The following is a 17,585-nucleotide window of genomic DNA, read 5'->3' as shown; positions in this document are numbered from 1 at the left end:
ATAATGATGTGACTTTTAATACATATGGGATGATTTTATTGGTCTAACATGGAGAAGATGTCGGCTAATATTTTAAGTCTTTAACCACTAAAAAGTAGTAGAAAAAATTGATCAAGTGACTTATTTATTACATGGTCAAAAGCTTATATTTTTATATGTTAAAATTAAGGGTTAAATACCCTATTGAACCACCCCCAAAGGGTTAAATGCCCTTTGGGGGTGGCCGTCCGGTCTAGGGGTGGCCGAACCACCCCCGTGGCCCATGGGGGTGATTAGGCCACCCCCAAAGGCAAATCCTCAATTTTTTTTTTGATGGGTTTTGGTCCTTGAGAGTGGCCAAACCACCCCCTAGGGCCACGGGGATGGTTCGGCCACCCCCAAGGGCAAACCTTCAAATTTTTTTTTTTTTTTTTTTTTATGGGTTTTGGCTCTTGTGGGTGGCCGAACCACCCCCGTGGCCCATGGGGGTGGTTCGGCCACCCCCAAGGGCAAACCCTCAATTTTTATTATTATTTTTTTTTTATGGGTTTTGGCCCTTGGGGGTGGCCGAGCCACCCCCAAGGGCCAAAACCCATAATTTTTTTTTTTTCTTTTTTTCTACCATGGGGTGGCCGAACCACCCCATTCGGCCACCCCTTACTGGCCAGACCGGCCAAGGGGGTGGCTGAGCCGCCACCCCTCTTCTTTTTTCTTTTTTAAAATTTTATTATTTTTAATCATTTTTTAAAGATTTTAATTTTTAATTTTTTTTTATGTAGAGCCACGTGTCAACCACAGCGGAGAGGCGTTAAAATTTGGACGGAAAGTCTAATAAAGGTACCAAATGGGTTTTTACCCTTAATTCAGGTACCACCTATGATACAAAATAAAACTGAGGTACTAAATTTAAAATCACGTAAAACTCAGGTACCAATAGGGTATTTAACCCTAAAATTAAAAACTCCAGTCCTTATATGTCACGAGATCAAAACTTAAGAGATATGAGCCAATTTCTATTTTTTTTTTAATTAAAAAAAAGAACTAAAAATAATACTGATAATAATAACTGTAGAAGCCTACCAATAATAATAATAATAATAATAAAAGTAGCATTTTGTTTGTAGTGGTGCATACTTCTTCTGTTTATGTTTGCTTTAAAAAGCTTATTCCTCATGAATCATGATACTTCAATGTAGATAATAACTAGAAACAAAATTGATATCTTAAACTATCGTTTAGAAATAATACCCACATAGAACTATAATTTTTTTTTTTTTTTTTAAATATAACACAAGATATCAGACCAAGAAAAGAAGATGAGGGTAGGTCCCACATACTGGGGCCCACCCTCATGTGAGGGGTTGTTGTACAGTTGTTGTATTGGTATTGTACAAGAATCAAATCCATTTTGAGAATTGTGACTGCAAAAATTTGTAATAAAATATAAAAAAACGAAAGAATATTACAGCGAAAGCATAGAAAAAGAGACATAAGAGATTTTGGGGTTCTTCGACCTTCGAGGCCTACGAGCAAGTGCCCTTTAAGTCGACATTTTGTTCTTATTAATTAAGTTGAGTGTATTTGCAATACAAATGATCATATTTCTAAGAAAAATAAAGTACATAGAGTGAAACAAGAATCACACACATATATATGGTAAATACTTTAATAAGAAAAAGAGAACCCTAGCTAGCAAGCCCTCTCATATTTTCTGCCCAATTAGCATGTGGCTAACAGTATGTCAACAGCAGAATTAACACTATAATTCATGTGTTCTTTATGGTAATAATTTATGTCAAGAATATGGAGCTACTCTTCTCATGAAAAATGCCCCAAGTAGATGGGTCTAAACACTAAACAGTACTACACCCAAAAAAAAAGAAAAAAAAAAGGCACATGTATATGAAAGATGAGCTGGAAGCCTGGAACTTTCAAAAGTTAGTAAGCTTTGAAATTGGAAGCTGGCAACTGAAGTTGATGGTCGATTTATCTTAGATTATTGGGGAAAAAAAAAAGAAAGTAAAATTAGTGTTCTTAGTTTACTTAATTTGTAATTAGCTCTACGTGGTATCGAAAGAAATTTAGAGGTCCCTGATGTATGCTAAAAAAACAATTTACTCCCTATAGTCAAATTCAGTTAGCTTAATTAACAAATTCTGTTAGTGTGACACTGACTTAAATATGACACATGTCATAATTTTATTGGTTCTAATGTGTCACACTATCGGAATCTGTTAATTTAGTGGACGAAATTTGACTGTAGAAGGTAAATTGTTTTTTTGGTATACCTCAAGGATCTCTGAGTTCATTTTGATACAACAAGGAGCTAATTGCAATCAAGTAAACCACATGGATTGATTATACATTTTCCTTAGATTATTAATCAAATGGTTAACATAAAGTACACATTGAAAATTGCTTAAATTACCGATTGTCTCGAAAGCTTAAATTTATAAGAAATAATTAATTAATTTATTTAATTAATATATTAATACTCTCTCTTACGTGTTGGTCAAACTCTTCCTCAACAAGTAAGGTCTAATACGTAGAATATTTAACTGAAATAAAAATAAATTATGAAGTCATAATTCAAATTCAAAACTATTATTATGATACCATATTAAATCGCCAGTGGCAGAGTAAGATTGTTTTAGGAAGAACTAGAGAAAGGAATGAAAAGGTTATTATAATGCTGAGTCTATAGCAAATGATCATTTCTTGATGGATGATAAAAAAGGATTTGTTGGGTATAAATGCTTTTCTTTTAGTGTTCAATGTCTTAAAATTATAAAATAGAAGTTTAAATAAATATTATTAATTAAATTTTAAATATATAAAAAAAATGTCTTAAAATTATCATTTTAGGCCTCAAAATTTATGGATCCAATCAATTTAGCAAGTTGGTTTCGCCCGGAGCCAAAATGGATACCGAGCTATTCGTGATTTAAAAATGTCGGTTCTTATCTTGATCATCATTTATTCATAATCTAATAAGTGGACTTTTGTTAAGTATTAAAAAGAGTGAGTAAAGTTGATGTCACCATTTCGAAATCTATGCTATGAACAATGAATTTACGGTTGTAATTAAGAGATAAACATGGAGATGCCTCACCTTAATTACTTCCTTAAACAATGTCACCATCAATAATTGCTTTGAATAATGTTATCATCAATGAGTGTAAAAAGAAGAAAAGGGAAAAAGGGAAAAAGGGAAAGAAACAAAGAAAAAATAATGAGTAATTAGTGCCCATTAGGAGCAAGGACCACATCATCCCATGTATTAGATTAGACTAATCATGTTTGTCAAACATAGTGCTAGGATTTCTTCATTAGTATATAACATCATTGCCCTTGAGCTAAAGTACAAATTTAATAGAATTAGTAAAAGTAAATAAATAAATAAATACAAGGTACAAGAGAAATTACTGAGTAATGCTAGAAGTTACATTTTTGTCACTCTTGTATCCTTCAAAAAATAATGTGACTTTTAAAATCACTATTAAATTTATGATTAATTACTATTGAATTTTGATCGAATTGTAATTTTAAAAGTCACATCATTCTTGAAGGGACACAAGAGTGATTTCTAGAATTACTCCAAATTACTGGGCACAACTGTATAAAGTTGGGCCGTCGATTAGGCCTTATTGTTGGTGCTCAAACTTGTATACCATTGAAGCGAAATGACTTTTTAGGTTGATTTATCCAATCGGAATTAAAATAAATAAAATCAATAGTATTACAGCGGTCGGTTTAGCGGTTTTAAAGTATGCCGTTTGAAAAAATAACAATTTTGAAAAGTAGTTAATAAAAGCATAATTTAAAAAAATATAATTAAATATTTGATAAAATCGCAATTTAGCATTCATGTACCTGTGAATATATGGGATGGACCACACTTTCATCATTCTCATTAAACGATGGGCCACTAGCCCATATGGGCCTACCTGGACTTACTTCTCCTTTATTTCGCATGCTTCCTTGATCCAAGTTTGGATACGGTCAATTGCAATAGTATACCTTTAAAATCGTACAATTTTTTTTAAAAAAAAATCACATTTTTTAAATCATAATTGTTTAAAAATGTTATTTTGGCCTACGAAATTGTGAGCCGAATCCAATCTTAATCTGTCATTTATAATTAAATAATTTAAATTTTATTATTTATATATTGATTATGATAAATATTGTGATGATAAAATTTAAATGATTTAATTAAAAATAATAATGTAGATTTTAAGGGGAAAAAAAAAATCTAATGTTCTACGTGTCCAGTTACAGTGCTTTGACTGACTCTGCATGGTGCGTACCAGAAATAAGCTCAGTGCCTATCTCTCTCCGACCAATCCATTTTGCAAAGCTAAGATTGTTTCCAAGTGAATGGCTGTCGTTTTTCCACACCACACTGCCTACAATCCACACCATCTCTTCCTTTATAACTCTCTCTCCCTCTCTCTGTCTCTCTCTCTCTCCCGAGACAATGGCAACCCTGCATTCTCTTGCATCGGCATCTCCAGTCTCACACTATTTGCAGCGGCCACGCTCTTCCTCAGGTACCCTTATTGTCTTTCTCTTCAAGAAATTTGTATTATTTTGACATTATCTTCTTCTGGTATGTGAAATGGAAAAGCAAGTGCTCCTCACTTTTGAGTCTTTAGCAAGGTGGGGTTTACTAATGCTGCATTTTATGTAGCTTCTCTGCTAAATTTGGCATAGTTTGGGCTCTTTTTATGCCATTTTTTTTTCCCACTTTTTGGAGGGATGGAGGGATTCAGAGGTGGAGGAACATGTATAGGTGAAATGGGTTTTTAGGTTTTGCTGGAAATTGTTCAAGAATTTGATGGTGTATAAGTGGATGAGAATGTAGTTTGGGAAACTAATGGTTTATCATTTATGGGTCGGGTTCCTTATGATTTTAAACTCGATAAATATCTAAAAAATTATCATGTTGTAGTTCGCAAACTCATTGTGTTTATAGAAAGAACAACATAAGTTTACTCCAAAATCACTGGTGAATCATCAAAATATTCACTTCTGTTGGAAGATTTGGCACTAAACAGGCCTGCAAGATGGAGGTTGCTCGTCTCACACGAATATTTTGTCTTCTGAAGAGTTTTGGTGGTGTGTATTTGTCCTAGTATATCTGGAAGGCTTGCACATACACACGTGTAAAGGTGTGGGCGTATATGGGTAGGTGTCTATGTAAATGTACTATGGTAGTTCATCCAAAAAAATGTACTATGGTAAGGAATTTAACAAAGAAATAATTATCACACGTATAGAAGAAAGGATCTGTCTCAGGGGACAACTACCCAATCTGAGGAAGCAACAGAAGGCATAAAAAATATTGAAGGGGATATGGAACTCTTGTCTTATAAGATCCCTCCAATTTTAGGACTCTTTTAGAGAACGTTTTCAATATATGAAACTGATTGTGTCACAGTGGTCTGGCTGACCAGCCTTTAAAACGAGGAGCATCTTTTACACCCACATTCCATGTTGGAGATTATTGCAATATCTTTATGTCAATGAGTGTGTTTCAAGTGGGAGATTCGGACATATCATTATAGCACTAGAAGATGTGAAATTGTAGAAATTGGCAATCCTTCCAGGTTAAACTCAATAACTTAATGTTTGTAGGTATAGTATCTTGGGCTGTTCATCAAAGTGCACAGTCCTCATTCAATGGCCGATCTCTTCGCCTACCCTGTCTTCACCTGCCTCGTCTGAGGCTATCTCCTCTAAGACGGAACTCCCGTGGGCCCGTTACAATGATGGTCAAACCGAAGATTCAGTTCATCCAAGGCACTGATGAACAGACGGTTCCAGATGTGAGGTTAACCCAGTCAAAAGATGGCACAAATGGTATGGCTATCTTCAGGTTTGAACAACCCTCAGTTTTTGATTCGTCCGGTGAAGTTGGTGATATCACTGGCTTTTACATGATTGATGAGGAAGGGGTTCTTCAGTCAGTTGATGTGAATGCCAAATTTGTCAACGGAAAGCCTGCAGGAATTGAAGCTAAGTATATAATGCGGAGTCCACGAGAGTGGGACAGATTCATGAGATTCATGGAGAGATACTCGAATGAGAATGGCTTGCAATTCATCAAAAAATGAGGCAACGTATATCATTTTCTCTCGTCTTAATCTCCACTTTCATCTGTCATGATGTTGATTTTTGTAATTTATCAAGTGAAGCTTGGGAGGACTTGGTTCACGTGGATATTAAAATACTGCATGCTCCTTCTCATTTAACAAATTGCACTGTTTTGGAGATGTTTAATTCATTTTTTTGTTTCTTACACGAGTTAGATATAGTTCTTATTTCAAATTAATTATTGTGTTGTTGCCTTTTATGTCAATGTGATGATAATGGTCAATCTCTTTTAGCGTGTTAAATTTGCCCCGTATTAAGCAACTTGATCAAGAGCATTTATTGTCAACTCATCTCCTTCTTTCCAAACGCAGCCCTGATGCTCAATATATCGGCTTATATATGTATCTGCCTTATTTGTTTTTTTAAACCTTTGTGCTAGTGTGAAATTTTATAGATTGTTCTGCTGAATGGAGAATAAAGATGATAGGAATAAGTAGATTTAAGTTTGCAGATTTATGCACATTCATATCGGCCTATTTGCTTCATTAAGGGGGGGATCCATAAAGAGACATTAAAAGTGAAAAATTTAAGGTCCAAACAGTTTTTCAGAAAACTAGAAGTTCATATAATTAATTCATCTGCCTCTGTGGACAGCAGAAAGGCACATTCTTTTTGAGTTTGTTTTGAATTTTTATACCAAAACTCAGAAAACAAACTCTTACATCAAATCTTCATGAACATAAATCCTCCGAGTAATAACAGTAGGTTATTTTACATAAAAGGACCACACTTATAGTAATGCTACTACTGTTATTAGCCCTACTGCTTATTCTTCCAAGTTACTGAAATGGGGCTTCTAACCCTGTAAAAACCATTGCTGGACTGCACCCAAGTCAAATCTCCCTGTGCAAACTCCCCCTCTGTTCCTTTTCTCTTCTTTGATATGAACCATACTCTATAACTCAAACTTTGGTTTATCTGTTTAAAAACTAGCTTCTGAGGTTTAACTCTGACTTTGACTCCCTCTGGTGCCCTTACTTCCACCGAGTAAATGGAATTAGGAGTCCCCACATTAGTTAGTCGCCTTTTGATCATCTTACTTGTCATTCCCCGCTTGAAGATTACCGAAATGGAGGGGTAATTAAGGCTAAAACCTCTGTTCATCTGCAAAAGTTCATGGCAGCTCACATTCATGTGAGTAACAGAGAAAATTTCTGATTTTGTGTATCCAAGTGTGCATAGATGAGTGATATACTCATCTGGCCTGATATCATATATCAACCCAGGATCGATGGCCTTTCCAGGGTTCACATGTCCAGCTCCAGTGGCAAAAACTCCTGCTGGCTTGTCACCATCCATTATAGGTTTCCCTGAATGGTCAGTTATATCAGCAGTTGTCATAATTGCAGATTTAATAGCTGCAGGGGTCCATTTGGGGTGGGCTGAGTGGATAAGAGCAGCAATGCCACTGACATGGGGACAAGCCATGGAAGTCCCGGACATGACAGTGAAATTTACTCTTCTAGGATCTTCTGGAAGGGCAGTAGGACCTAGGTTTTGAGGCCAAGCAGCAATGATGTTGACCCCAGGAGCAATCACGTCTGGTTTGAGGATTGAAGGGTTTGTAAAACTTGGTCCTCTTCCTGAAAACTGAGCTACTGCTGGACCCCTGGACTTCCCTATCACAGTTCCCCCGAACTCGATTCGAGCTGTGGGCTTTCTTGTGGAGTTTATGTAAGCCTTTAAGCGAACCGATTCATCAAAACCGACCAGTGTTGCAGGCAAAACATGGACATCAACTGAATCCTCCTCCAGATTGATGGCTGTATTTGTCAGTATCATTGCAGCACCACCAGCTTCCTTCACAACTTGACCTTTTTCAGCACGTCCATTGACTCCTCGGTCACATATCACCATTTTGCCTCGAACTTTTGCTCTTGGGAGAGACCCTTGGAAGCAAAACTCACTTCCACTGTCCCCACCTGTCAGATAAACCAGTTCCAGCTCTCTTCCGGCAGTCATAAACCGGTTCCCAGGGTACATGGATTCTCCATAGAGGGCTTCTCCATTACCCATTCGAACTATAGCTGGAAATTTTCGGTCAAGCGTGCTTGCACCAATGGTAGCAATCCAAGGAGCTTCATTAGCAACTGAGCTTTGGATTGGTCCATTGTTTCCTGCTGCACAAATAACTGAAATTCCATGCTCCATTGCTCGAAAACTGCCAATTGCAATGCTATCTTCATAGATTGGCACTGGGAAGCCACCTAGAGAGAGGGAGAAAATGTCAACTCCGTCTCCAATAGCAGCATCCATTGCAGCCAGGATATCGGAGCTGTAACAGCCATTGGACCAGCAAACTTTATACATGGCAATGTGGGCGCCAGGAGCCATCCCTCGAGCCACACCAGCTCCATTACCGAAAACACTTGCCATTCCAACTGCAGCTCCCCCAGCTGTTGAGGAAGTGTGGGTTCCATGTCCGTGGGAATCCCTTGGAGACACATATTCTTGAACAATATTTGGTGATGACGGCTTGGAAGCCACTAGGTGACCCTTAGTAAAGAACCTCGCACCGATGAGTTTCCGGTTACAATTCGAGGAACTGAAGCTCTGCCCTTCTTGGCAAATGCCTCTCCATTTCTTGGGAACTGGAGGCATTCCAAGATCGTCAAAGCTTGGACTCTCAGGCCAAACTCCGGTATCGAGCACCCCTATTATTGATCCTCGACCGAATCCGGAGTTATACCAAGAACCTCCTCTTGAGGGGTTTAGTCCTAAGAATTTGTAAGAATAGGTAGTATGAATCTGGAGCCGCCGGTCAGGTCTTATTGCAATGACATCAGGCCACTTTTTCAAGGACTCCACCTCGGACTCGGACAGCTGAGCCGCGAAACCTTCCATGGCAGAATGGTAAGAGTAGAGAAGGCGGAGAGAAGGGTCTTCTTCGGTAGAAAGGGTTTGTTCAAGAAATGAGAGATGCCAGAGAAGCTTGGAGGTGAACAAGGAGCTGCTTATACCATGTGGGTGGAGCTGAACTATGTAGGTTTGGAGAGTGCTGGCATTGAGGCAAACAAGACAGAGGAAAAGGGTAGAAAAGCAGAGCTGAGTTTTGGCTTCCATGGTAGAAGATTAAGACAAAGATGCTTGGGCTTTGATGCATGATGTTGTGGAAGAATTGTGAGGTATTTGAAGGAGTCGGAGAGGATTCAAATCTTGGCTTCTGAGTATGAAATATGAAACTCGTGAAACGTAAGGGCTCTCCATCACGAGGATCCTTTGTTGGGGGGATCAGACACAGAGAGGCTCTGGTTTCTTGGAGGAGCTTATAGAGCTGCTTGCTTCTAAGCTTCACGAGATGTTTTGGTTAGCTTTAATACATTTAATATGAGGCCCGTTAGATTCAAATTCTGTGAATCTTTGTTCCACAAATGATGTTTTTGGAATTTCAGCTGTGACATCCACGGTAAAGAGAGAAAGTGTACTGACGAAAGAATGAAAATGGTTGTCAATAAATGCATGGTTTCGAGTGCATTTATGCACACGCTCTCTGGCTTGCTTCTTGGCTTCCCTTTCCTCCTGCAGCCTTGTGCGTCACTCCTTGACTTCATTTGCTTCTTGGCTTTCCTTTCCTTCTGCTGTTCTGCAGCTTGTGCGTCTCTCCTTGACTTCATTCATGGTTTATTATGGCAAAAAAGTAAGGTTATAAACAACATTTATATCATGCCATTGATGTAGCATTATGCACTATCAATTAATCCTTGAATCGGTCATTGTGAAAAAAAAAAAAAAAAAAAAAAAAAAAAAAAAAAAAACCAAATGTTGATCGGCACTACCATGTGAATTATTACAACTTTTACTACAATCTCTTACAAACCCACGTGACAATACTTCAAGAATTTTCTTAAAAAAGAAAAAAAGAAGAAAAAAAAAATGTTATACGTTACGCTTTTGTCTCACTTTGCTAATGTGACACTACCAATCAACCAATAAATCTTTCTTTTTTTTTTTTCATCTCTCTCTCTCTCTCTCTCTCTCTTTTATTATTACTAGCTTATAACCCGCGCTATGCACATGATTAAATAGACCGGTTCAATTTTATTTAAAAGATCAGTTCAATACTTAAATGACCGGTTTAGTCACTAAAAAGTATGGGTTCATACCACGTGTCACCATTTTATGTCATTTTAAGGAAGAACTAAGCTTTTATATATATAGCAAGAGAAAAATCTCATAAACATTTAAATGAAGAATTGCTCAACCAAAAATTTCACAAACAAAATGGAAAGAAGTGTAAAGAAAAAAAAAAATAGCAAGAGAAAAACCTGGATTTTGATTATCAAAGTATTAATAATAGGATTAAAAGTAGGAATCTATGATATTGTTAGTGTGATACGTATCTATTATGTTTCCATAAAAATAAAATTCATATAATTTTGAACATTAAAAAAAAAAAAACATTTCAAATTTAATGCTTAATTAACCAAAAGTATTCTAAAGAAACACCTTTAATTGTATTATTAATTGAGAGAGAGACAAATTGTGTCATTAATAGAGAGAGAGAGAGAGAGAGAGAGAGAGAGCGAATAATTGTATCATTAATAGAGAGAGAGAAAGAGAGAGACTAAATAGACCAGTTCAATACTTAAAGGACCGGTTATCCCATAAAACATTTAAACGAATTAAAATATAAGACCATTACTTTTAGTTTAAATCATATAAATTAAAACATGTTAAAATCTTTGTTCCCATAGGTGTAGTTTAGAATAAAAATAGCAAAAAGAAAACATTGATTTTGATTATCAAAGCATAAAATAGAAAATTAATTAGAATTTTTTTTTGTCGATGTAATACATATTATATTTTAATCCTATATAATTCTAAACATTTGAAAAAGCAAATGAACAAATAAAAATAAATCTCATAAACATTCAAATGAAGAATTGCTTAACCAAAAATTTCACAAACAAAATGGAAACATTTTTAGATTTCAACTAAAAATATAAAATACTAAAGAAACACTTTTAATTGTATCATTAATTGAGAGAGAGACTAATTGTATCATTAATATAGAGAGAGAGATTAAATAGACCGGTTCAAATTTATTTAAAAGACCGGTTTAGTCACTAAAAAGTATGGGTTCATGCCACGTGTCACCATTCTATGTCATTTTAAGAAAGAACTCGGCTTTTATATATATAGCAAGAGAAAAACCTCATAAACATTCAAATGAAGAATTGCTAAACCAAAAATTTCACAAACAAAATGGAAAGAAGTGTATAGAAAAAAAAAATAGCAAGAGAAAAACCTGGATTTTGATTATCAAAGCATTAATAGTAGGAATCTATGATATTGTTAGTGTGATACGTATCTATTATGTTTCCATCAAAATAAAATCCATATAATTTTGAACATTAAAAAAAAAACATTTCAAATTTAATGCTTAATTAAACAAAAATATAAAATACGAAAGAAACACCTTTAATTTTATCATTAATTGAAAAAGGTACTAATTGTATCATTAATAGAGAGATAGCGACTAATTGTATCATTAATAGAGAAAGAGAAAGAGAGAGATTAAATAGACTGATTCAATTTTATTTAAAAAATCGGTTCAATACTTAAAGGACCGGTTATCCCATAAAACATTCAAACGAATTAAAATATAAGACCATTACTTTTAGTTTAATTCATATAAATTAAAACATGTTAAAATCTTTGTTTCCGTAGGTGTAGTTTAGAATGAAAATAAGTATGAATGAGAAAAATAGCAAGAAGAAAACTATGATTTTGATTATCAAAGCATAAAATAGACAGCTAGCAGGAATTTTTTTTTATTGTTGATGTAATACATATTATATTTCAATCCTATATAATTCTAAACATTCGAAAAAGTAAATGAAGAAAAAAAAATAAAAAAAATCATAAACATTCAAATGAAGAATTGCGCAATCAAAAATTTAACAAACAAAATGGAAACATATTTAGATTTCAACCAAAAATATAAAACACTAAAGAAACACCTTTAATTGTATCATTAATTGAGAGATAGACTAATTGTATCATTAATATAGAGAGAGAGATTAAATAGACCAGTTCAATTTTATTTAAAAGATCGGTTCAATACTTAAAGGACAGGTTTAGTTACTAAAAAGTATGAGTTTATGCTACGTGTCACCATTCTATGTCATTTTAGGGAAGAACTCGACTTTTATATATATATCAAGAGAAAAATCTCATAAACATTCAAATGAATAATTGCTCAACCAAAAATTTCACAAACAAAATGGAAAGAAGTGTAAATAAAAAAAAAATAGCAAGAGAAAAACCTGGATTTTGATTATTAAAGCATTAATGGTAGGATTAATAGTAAGAATCTATAATATTGTTAGTGTGATACGTATATATTATGTTTCCATAAAAATAAAATCCATATAATTTTGAACATTAAAAAAAAAATAAACATTTTAAATTTAATGTTTAATTAACCAAAAATATAAAATACTAAAGAAACACGTTTAATTGTATCATTAATTGAGAGAGAGACTAATCGTATCATTAATAGAGAGAGATTAAATAGACCAGTTCAATTTTATTTAAAAGACCGGTTCAATACTTAAAGGACCGATTATCCCATAAAACATTCAAACGAATTAAAACATAAGACCATTACTTTTAATTTAATTCATATAAATTAAAACATGTTAAAATCTTTGTTCCCATAGGTATAGTTTAGAATGAAAAAAAGTATGAAGAAGAAAAATAGTAAAAAGAAAACTATGATTTTGATTATCAAAGCATAAAATATAAAATTAGCAGGAATTTTTTTTTTATTGTCGATGTAATACTTATTATATTTCAATCCTATATAATTCTAAACATTCCAAAAAGCAAATGAAGAAAAAAAAAAAATTCTCATAAACATTCAAATGAAAAATTGCTCAATCAAAAATTTCACAAACAAAATTGAAACATATTTAGATTTCAACCAAAAATATAAAATATTAAAGAAACACCTTTAATTGTATCATTAATTGAGAGAGAGACTAGTTGTATCATTAATATAGAGAGAGAGAGAGAGATTAAATAGACCGGTTCAATACTTAAAAGTCCGGTTTAGTCACCAAAAAGTATGAGAAAAAATCTCATAAACATTTAAATGAAGAATTGCCCAACCAAAAATTTCACAAACAAAATGGAAACAAATTTATATTTCAACCAAAAATATTAAATGCTAAAGAAACACGTTTAATTGTATCATTAATTGAAAGAGAGACTAATTGTATCATTAATATATATATATATATATATATATATATATATATATATATATATATATATATATATATATATATATATATATATAGAGAGAGAGAGAGAGAGAGAGAGAGAGAGAGAGAGAGAGATTAAATAGACCGGTTCAATACTTAAAAGACCGGTTTAATCACCAAAAAGTATGGGTTCATGCCACGTGTCACCATTTTATGTCATTCTAAAAAAGAACTCGGCTTTTTTATATATAGCAAAAGAAAAACCTCATAAACATTCAAATGAAGAATTGCTCAACTAAAAATTTCACAAACAAAATGGAAAGAAGTGTAAAGAAAAAAAAAATAGTAAGAGAAAAACCCGGATTTTGATTATCAAAGCATTAATAATAGGATTAATAGTAGAAATCTATGATATAGTTAGTGTGATACATATCTATTATGTTTCCGTAAAAATAAAATCCATATAATTTTGAAAATTAAAAAAAAATAAATAAATTCAAATTTAATGCTTAATTAACCAAAAATATAAAATATTAGCAAAACACCTTTAATTGTATCATTAATTAAGAGAGCGACAAATTGTATCATTAATAGAGAGAGAGAGAGAGAGAGAGAGAGAGAGAGTAATTGTATCATTAATAGAGAGACAGAAAGAGAGAGAGATTAAATAGACCGGTTCAATTTTATTTGAAAGATCGATTCAATACTTAAAAGACTGGTTATCCCATAAAACATTCAAACGAATTAAAATATAAGACCATTACTTTTAGATTAATTCATATAAATTAAAACATGTTAAAATCTTTGTTCTCATAGGTGTAGTTTAGAATGAAAATAAGTATGAAGAAGAAAAATAGCAAGAATAAAACATTGATTTTGATTATCAAAGCATAAAATCGAAAATTAGCAGGAATTTTATTTATTGTCGATGTAATACATATTATATTTCAATCCTATATAATTCTAAACATTCGAAAAAGCAAATGAAAAAAATAAAAAATAAAAAAAAATTCATAAACATTCAAATAAAGAATTGCTCAACCAAAAATTTCACAAACAAAATGGAAACATATTTAGATTTCAACAAAAAATATAAAATACTAAGGAAACACTTTTAATTGTATCATTAATTGAAAGAGAGACTAATTGTATCATTAATATAGAAAGAGAGATTAAATAGACCGGTTCAATTTTATTTAAAAGACTGGTTCAATACTTAAAGGACTGGTTTAGTCACTAAAAAGTATGGGTTTATGCCACGTATCACCATTCTATATCATTCTAAGGAAGAACTCGGCTTTTATATATATATAGTAAGAGAAAAATCTCATAAACATTCAAATGAAGAATTGCTCAACCAAAAATTTCACAAACAAAATGGAAACATATTTAGATTTCAACCAAAAATGTAAAATACTAAAGAAACACATTTAATTGTATCATTAATTGAGAGAGAGACTAATTGTATCATTAATATAGAAAGAGAGAGATTAAATAGACCGGTTCAATTTTATTTAAAAGACCGGTTTAGTCACTAAAAAGTATGGGTTCATACCACGTGTCACTATTCTACGTTATTCTAAGGAAGAACTTGGCTTTTATATATATATATATATATATATATATATATATATATATATATATATATATATATATATATATATATATATGATTATATATATCAATGACTGAATATTAGTGTCACATTAGCAAAGTGAGATAAAAGCGGTATATAACATTTCTCTAAAAAAAAAATTAACCAACAAATTTGACTAGTAAATTTAGTTGTTTAGTGGGTAACTTGATCAGTGCCACGTTTACTTCTACGTCAGTTTGTAAGAAATTTATAGTAAAAGTTATATTACTCCTAACAATACTCTTTGTTCGTTGTAGCCTAACCATGAAATCAAAGTTGTAATAATAGAGTAATGTTTCATCCAACTACCATCACAACCTACTGATGTGGCAGAGCAAAATAGCCTTTGTTTAATTTTTTTTTTTTAAAAAAAGTATGGTTTCTAGCATTACTTATAGAAATATATGCAATAAAAACAATTTTTTCAAACTTCGACTATCATGTTTAAATTAAATAACTGTGATTTTGTTACATTAGTATTTCTCACCTATATCAATTCAATATTTACTATCTCAGTATGTCATATGTTACGGTATTTTGAAAGAGACAAATGTTGATGCGACAAAATCTCAACCATTTAATTTAAAAATCCTAGTTAATATACAAAGAATTTTATGTGATAGAATATACTATTTTTATTTTAATTTGAAGAATGATCTTATTGACTACAGTAAAATAGATCATCCTAATCTCTACTCTTTATCTTGTTGCCACCATCAGAAGTTCAGAACAGGAATAGGAATTTCTCTTATAGTCTTATCCAAAAGGCCCATTTCTCTCTCCTCTCATTCGGATTTGAAGTGGCTTTTTTAAAGAAAGAATATAATAAAAATAAATAATAATATTTAAATAAAATAGAAAAAGATTTAAAGAGTGGAAAATGGGTTGTTTTGAAAGATTAGTAGCTAAAATAGATAATATAAGTAAGATAATTTTGCACAATATAGGAATGTAGTATTGAGTAAAACAACATTAATTTGTTCTTTGTGGATAAACTATAGAGACAGGTGCAAACTGAAGGGAAATTATTTTGCAGAGGGGGAATAAGAGTTTCAAGGACTATGAACATCATCAACGTGCAACTAAGAAGCTCAAAAACAGCTCTAGATTGGAAGGATAGAACAGTTACATGACTAAACCAAAAATGAGAAATTGATGGAGCAGTAAAATTCTATGCATGTGCAGCAAATCCATTTCCAAATAGTTAAACCATTTCATCACTAAGATTTTCCACAACATATTAAATAAGGCTAATAACTTTTTATACGAACCTATACGAAATTAGCAAGTTAGGGTTGAGTGAATCAGATTAAAGTTTACCTATATAGTCTTATAGAGCAAAGCATTAGCAGCAAACTCCCTAAATTCCATTATCTTCCTTAAATGTACGGAAAACTCTGAAAAACTCACGTGCTGCAGCATTTTAACTTCCCTTATTCTTATTTTATTTAAATGGCATGAAAAAAAAAAAAAGGATAAAACAAGCTATTATAGAGTTTATTTAAATAGGAAAGCAAAAAGTAAATTGGTTTCTTAAATTCAAGAAAATATTAAGGAAAGTTGTGAAAAAAGATAAATGAAACTATTATAGAGTTTATTTAAATAGGGAAGCAAAAAGGAAATTGGTTTTCTAAATTTAAGAAAAAAACTAAGGAAAGCTAGCGATAGTGCTCTTCTACTTATGCATCGACACGACTCTGTTAAAGTGTTCCACATCGCTAAGATTTCCTTCACCTTGGCACTTTATAAGTCATAGTATCATCTCCTCTCTCAAGGCATCTCAAAATTGAGAGTGAGTAAAGCCTATTGGACTTTCACACGATATCAAAACCACATGTTTCTTATGATAATAGGTCTTTCCCTTTCGTTGTTGTCCACGTGTTTAATCATTAGTTGCCATACGTAAAGGGGCGTGTTAAAGTGTTCCACATTGCTAAGATTTCCTTTACTTAGACACTTTATAAGCTATGGTCTCCCCCTCTTTCTCAAGGTATCTTTTAAAAGTGAATAAAGCCCATTAAACTTTCACAGACCCAAACCCGACATGCGAACAAGAATTACCACCCCTATTGTCTAGTTGTCCCATTATTTTCTCAACCATATAGAAAATTTTAACACCATTCCCGTGGCACAAATAAGGCCATTTGTCGCACAGGTAATGGAATATCAAACAAAAGTTAGCGAATCTTTCAAGATGATGCTTCATCTCTAGAAAAAGAATACAAATTCAGATCTGAATTATGATCATGTGCAAGGAGATCCAGCAGTAAACTCAATAGCTCCTTCCATTCAGAGTTCCATATAGCCATAATGATTAACATCTTTTTTTTTTCTTTTTTTTTTCCTAGATTCATAATGATTAACATCTTTTGGTAAAACAGTTTCCAGTCAAAAGCAAAAATAATGAAATGCATGACAGATTCTCCTTTAATAATACCACCGCCTATAGAAACTTTGTAAGCAGTGCATTATTGAAATAACTGGAGCAACACTTTTTAACTTTTAGAGGTATCAACATTCAATCTGATCTTCCAAACATCAGCAAAATAGTAAACATATAAAGTAATCACTTGATGTAACTAGGTTTTACTTTTAACACA

The 17,585-nt window shown here is 32.7% G+C and overlaps 2 protein-coding genes across 2 annotated transcripts; one reads left to right on the top strand and one right to left on the bottom strand.

Annotated features, from left to right (window-relative positions):
* Positions 1 to 4,336: 4,336 nt before the first annotated feature.
* On the top strand, positions 4,337 to 6,283 carry LOC133856517 (photosystem II reaction center Psb28 protein). The gene is made up of 2 exons (XM_062291568.1): positions 4,337 to 4,532; positions 5,620 to 6,283. Exons 1-2 carry the CDS (start codon positions 4,460 to 4,462, stop codon positions 6,096 to 6,098), a joined length of 552 nt encoding a protein of 183 aa, XP_062147552.1. The 5' UTR covers positions 4,337 to 4,459; the 3' UTR covers positions 6,099 to 6,283.
* Positions 6,284 to 6,680: 397 nt separating this feature from the next.
* LOC133856516 (subtilisin-like protease SBT1.2) lies at positions 6,681 to 9,738 on the bottom strand. The gene has a single exon (XM_062291567.1). It carries the CDS (start codon positions 9,199 to 9,201, stop codon positions 6,898 to 6,900), a length of 2,304 nt encoding a protein of 767 aa, XP_062147551.1. The 5' UTR covers positions 9,202 to 9,738; the 3' UTR covers positions 6,681 to 6,897.
* Between the last annotated feature and the right edge of the window lie 7,847 nt (positions 9,739 to 17,585).

The sequence above is a fragment of the Alnus glutinosa genome, chromosome 14 (assembly GCF_958979055.1).
Source record: "Alnus glutinosa chromosome 14, dhAlnGlut1.1, whole genome shotgun sequence".
NCBI classification, from domain to species: domain Eukaryota; kingdom Viridiplantae; phylum Streptophyta; class Magnoliopsida; order Fagales; family Betulaceae; genus Alnus; species Alnus glutinosa.
The sequence above is the reverse complement of the archived record's forward strand: the minus strand, read 5'-3'. Positions and strand labels throughout refer to the sequence as shown.

Coding starts and splice junctions, on each gene's coding strand:
- LOC133856517 (XM_062291568.1), top strand. CDS start 4,460: ATGGCAACCCTGCATTCTCTTGCATCGGCATCTCCAGTCTCACACTAT. Junction 4,533..5,619: donor GCGGCCACGCTCTTCCTCAG/GTACCCTTATTG, acceptor TAATGTTTGTAG/GTATAGTATCTTGGGCTGTT.
- LOC133856516 (XM_062291567.1), bottom strand. CDS start 9,201: ATGGAAGCCAAAACTCAGCTCTGCTTTTCTACCCTTTTCCTCTGTCTT.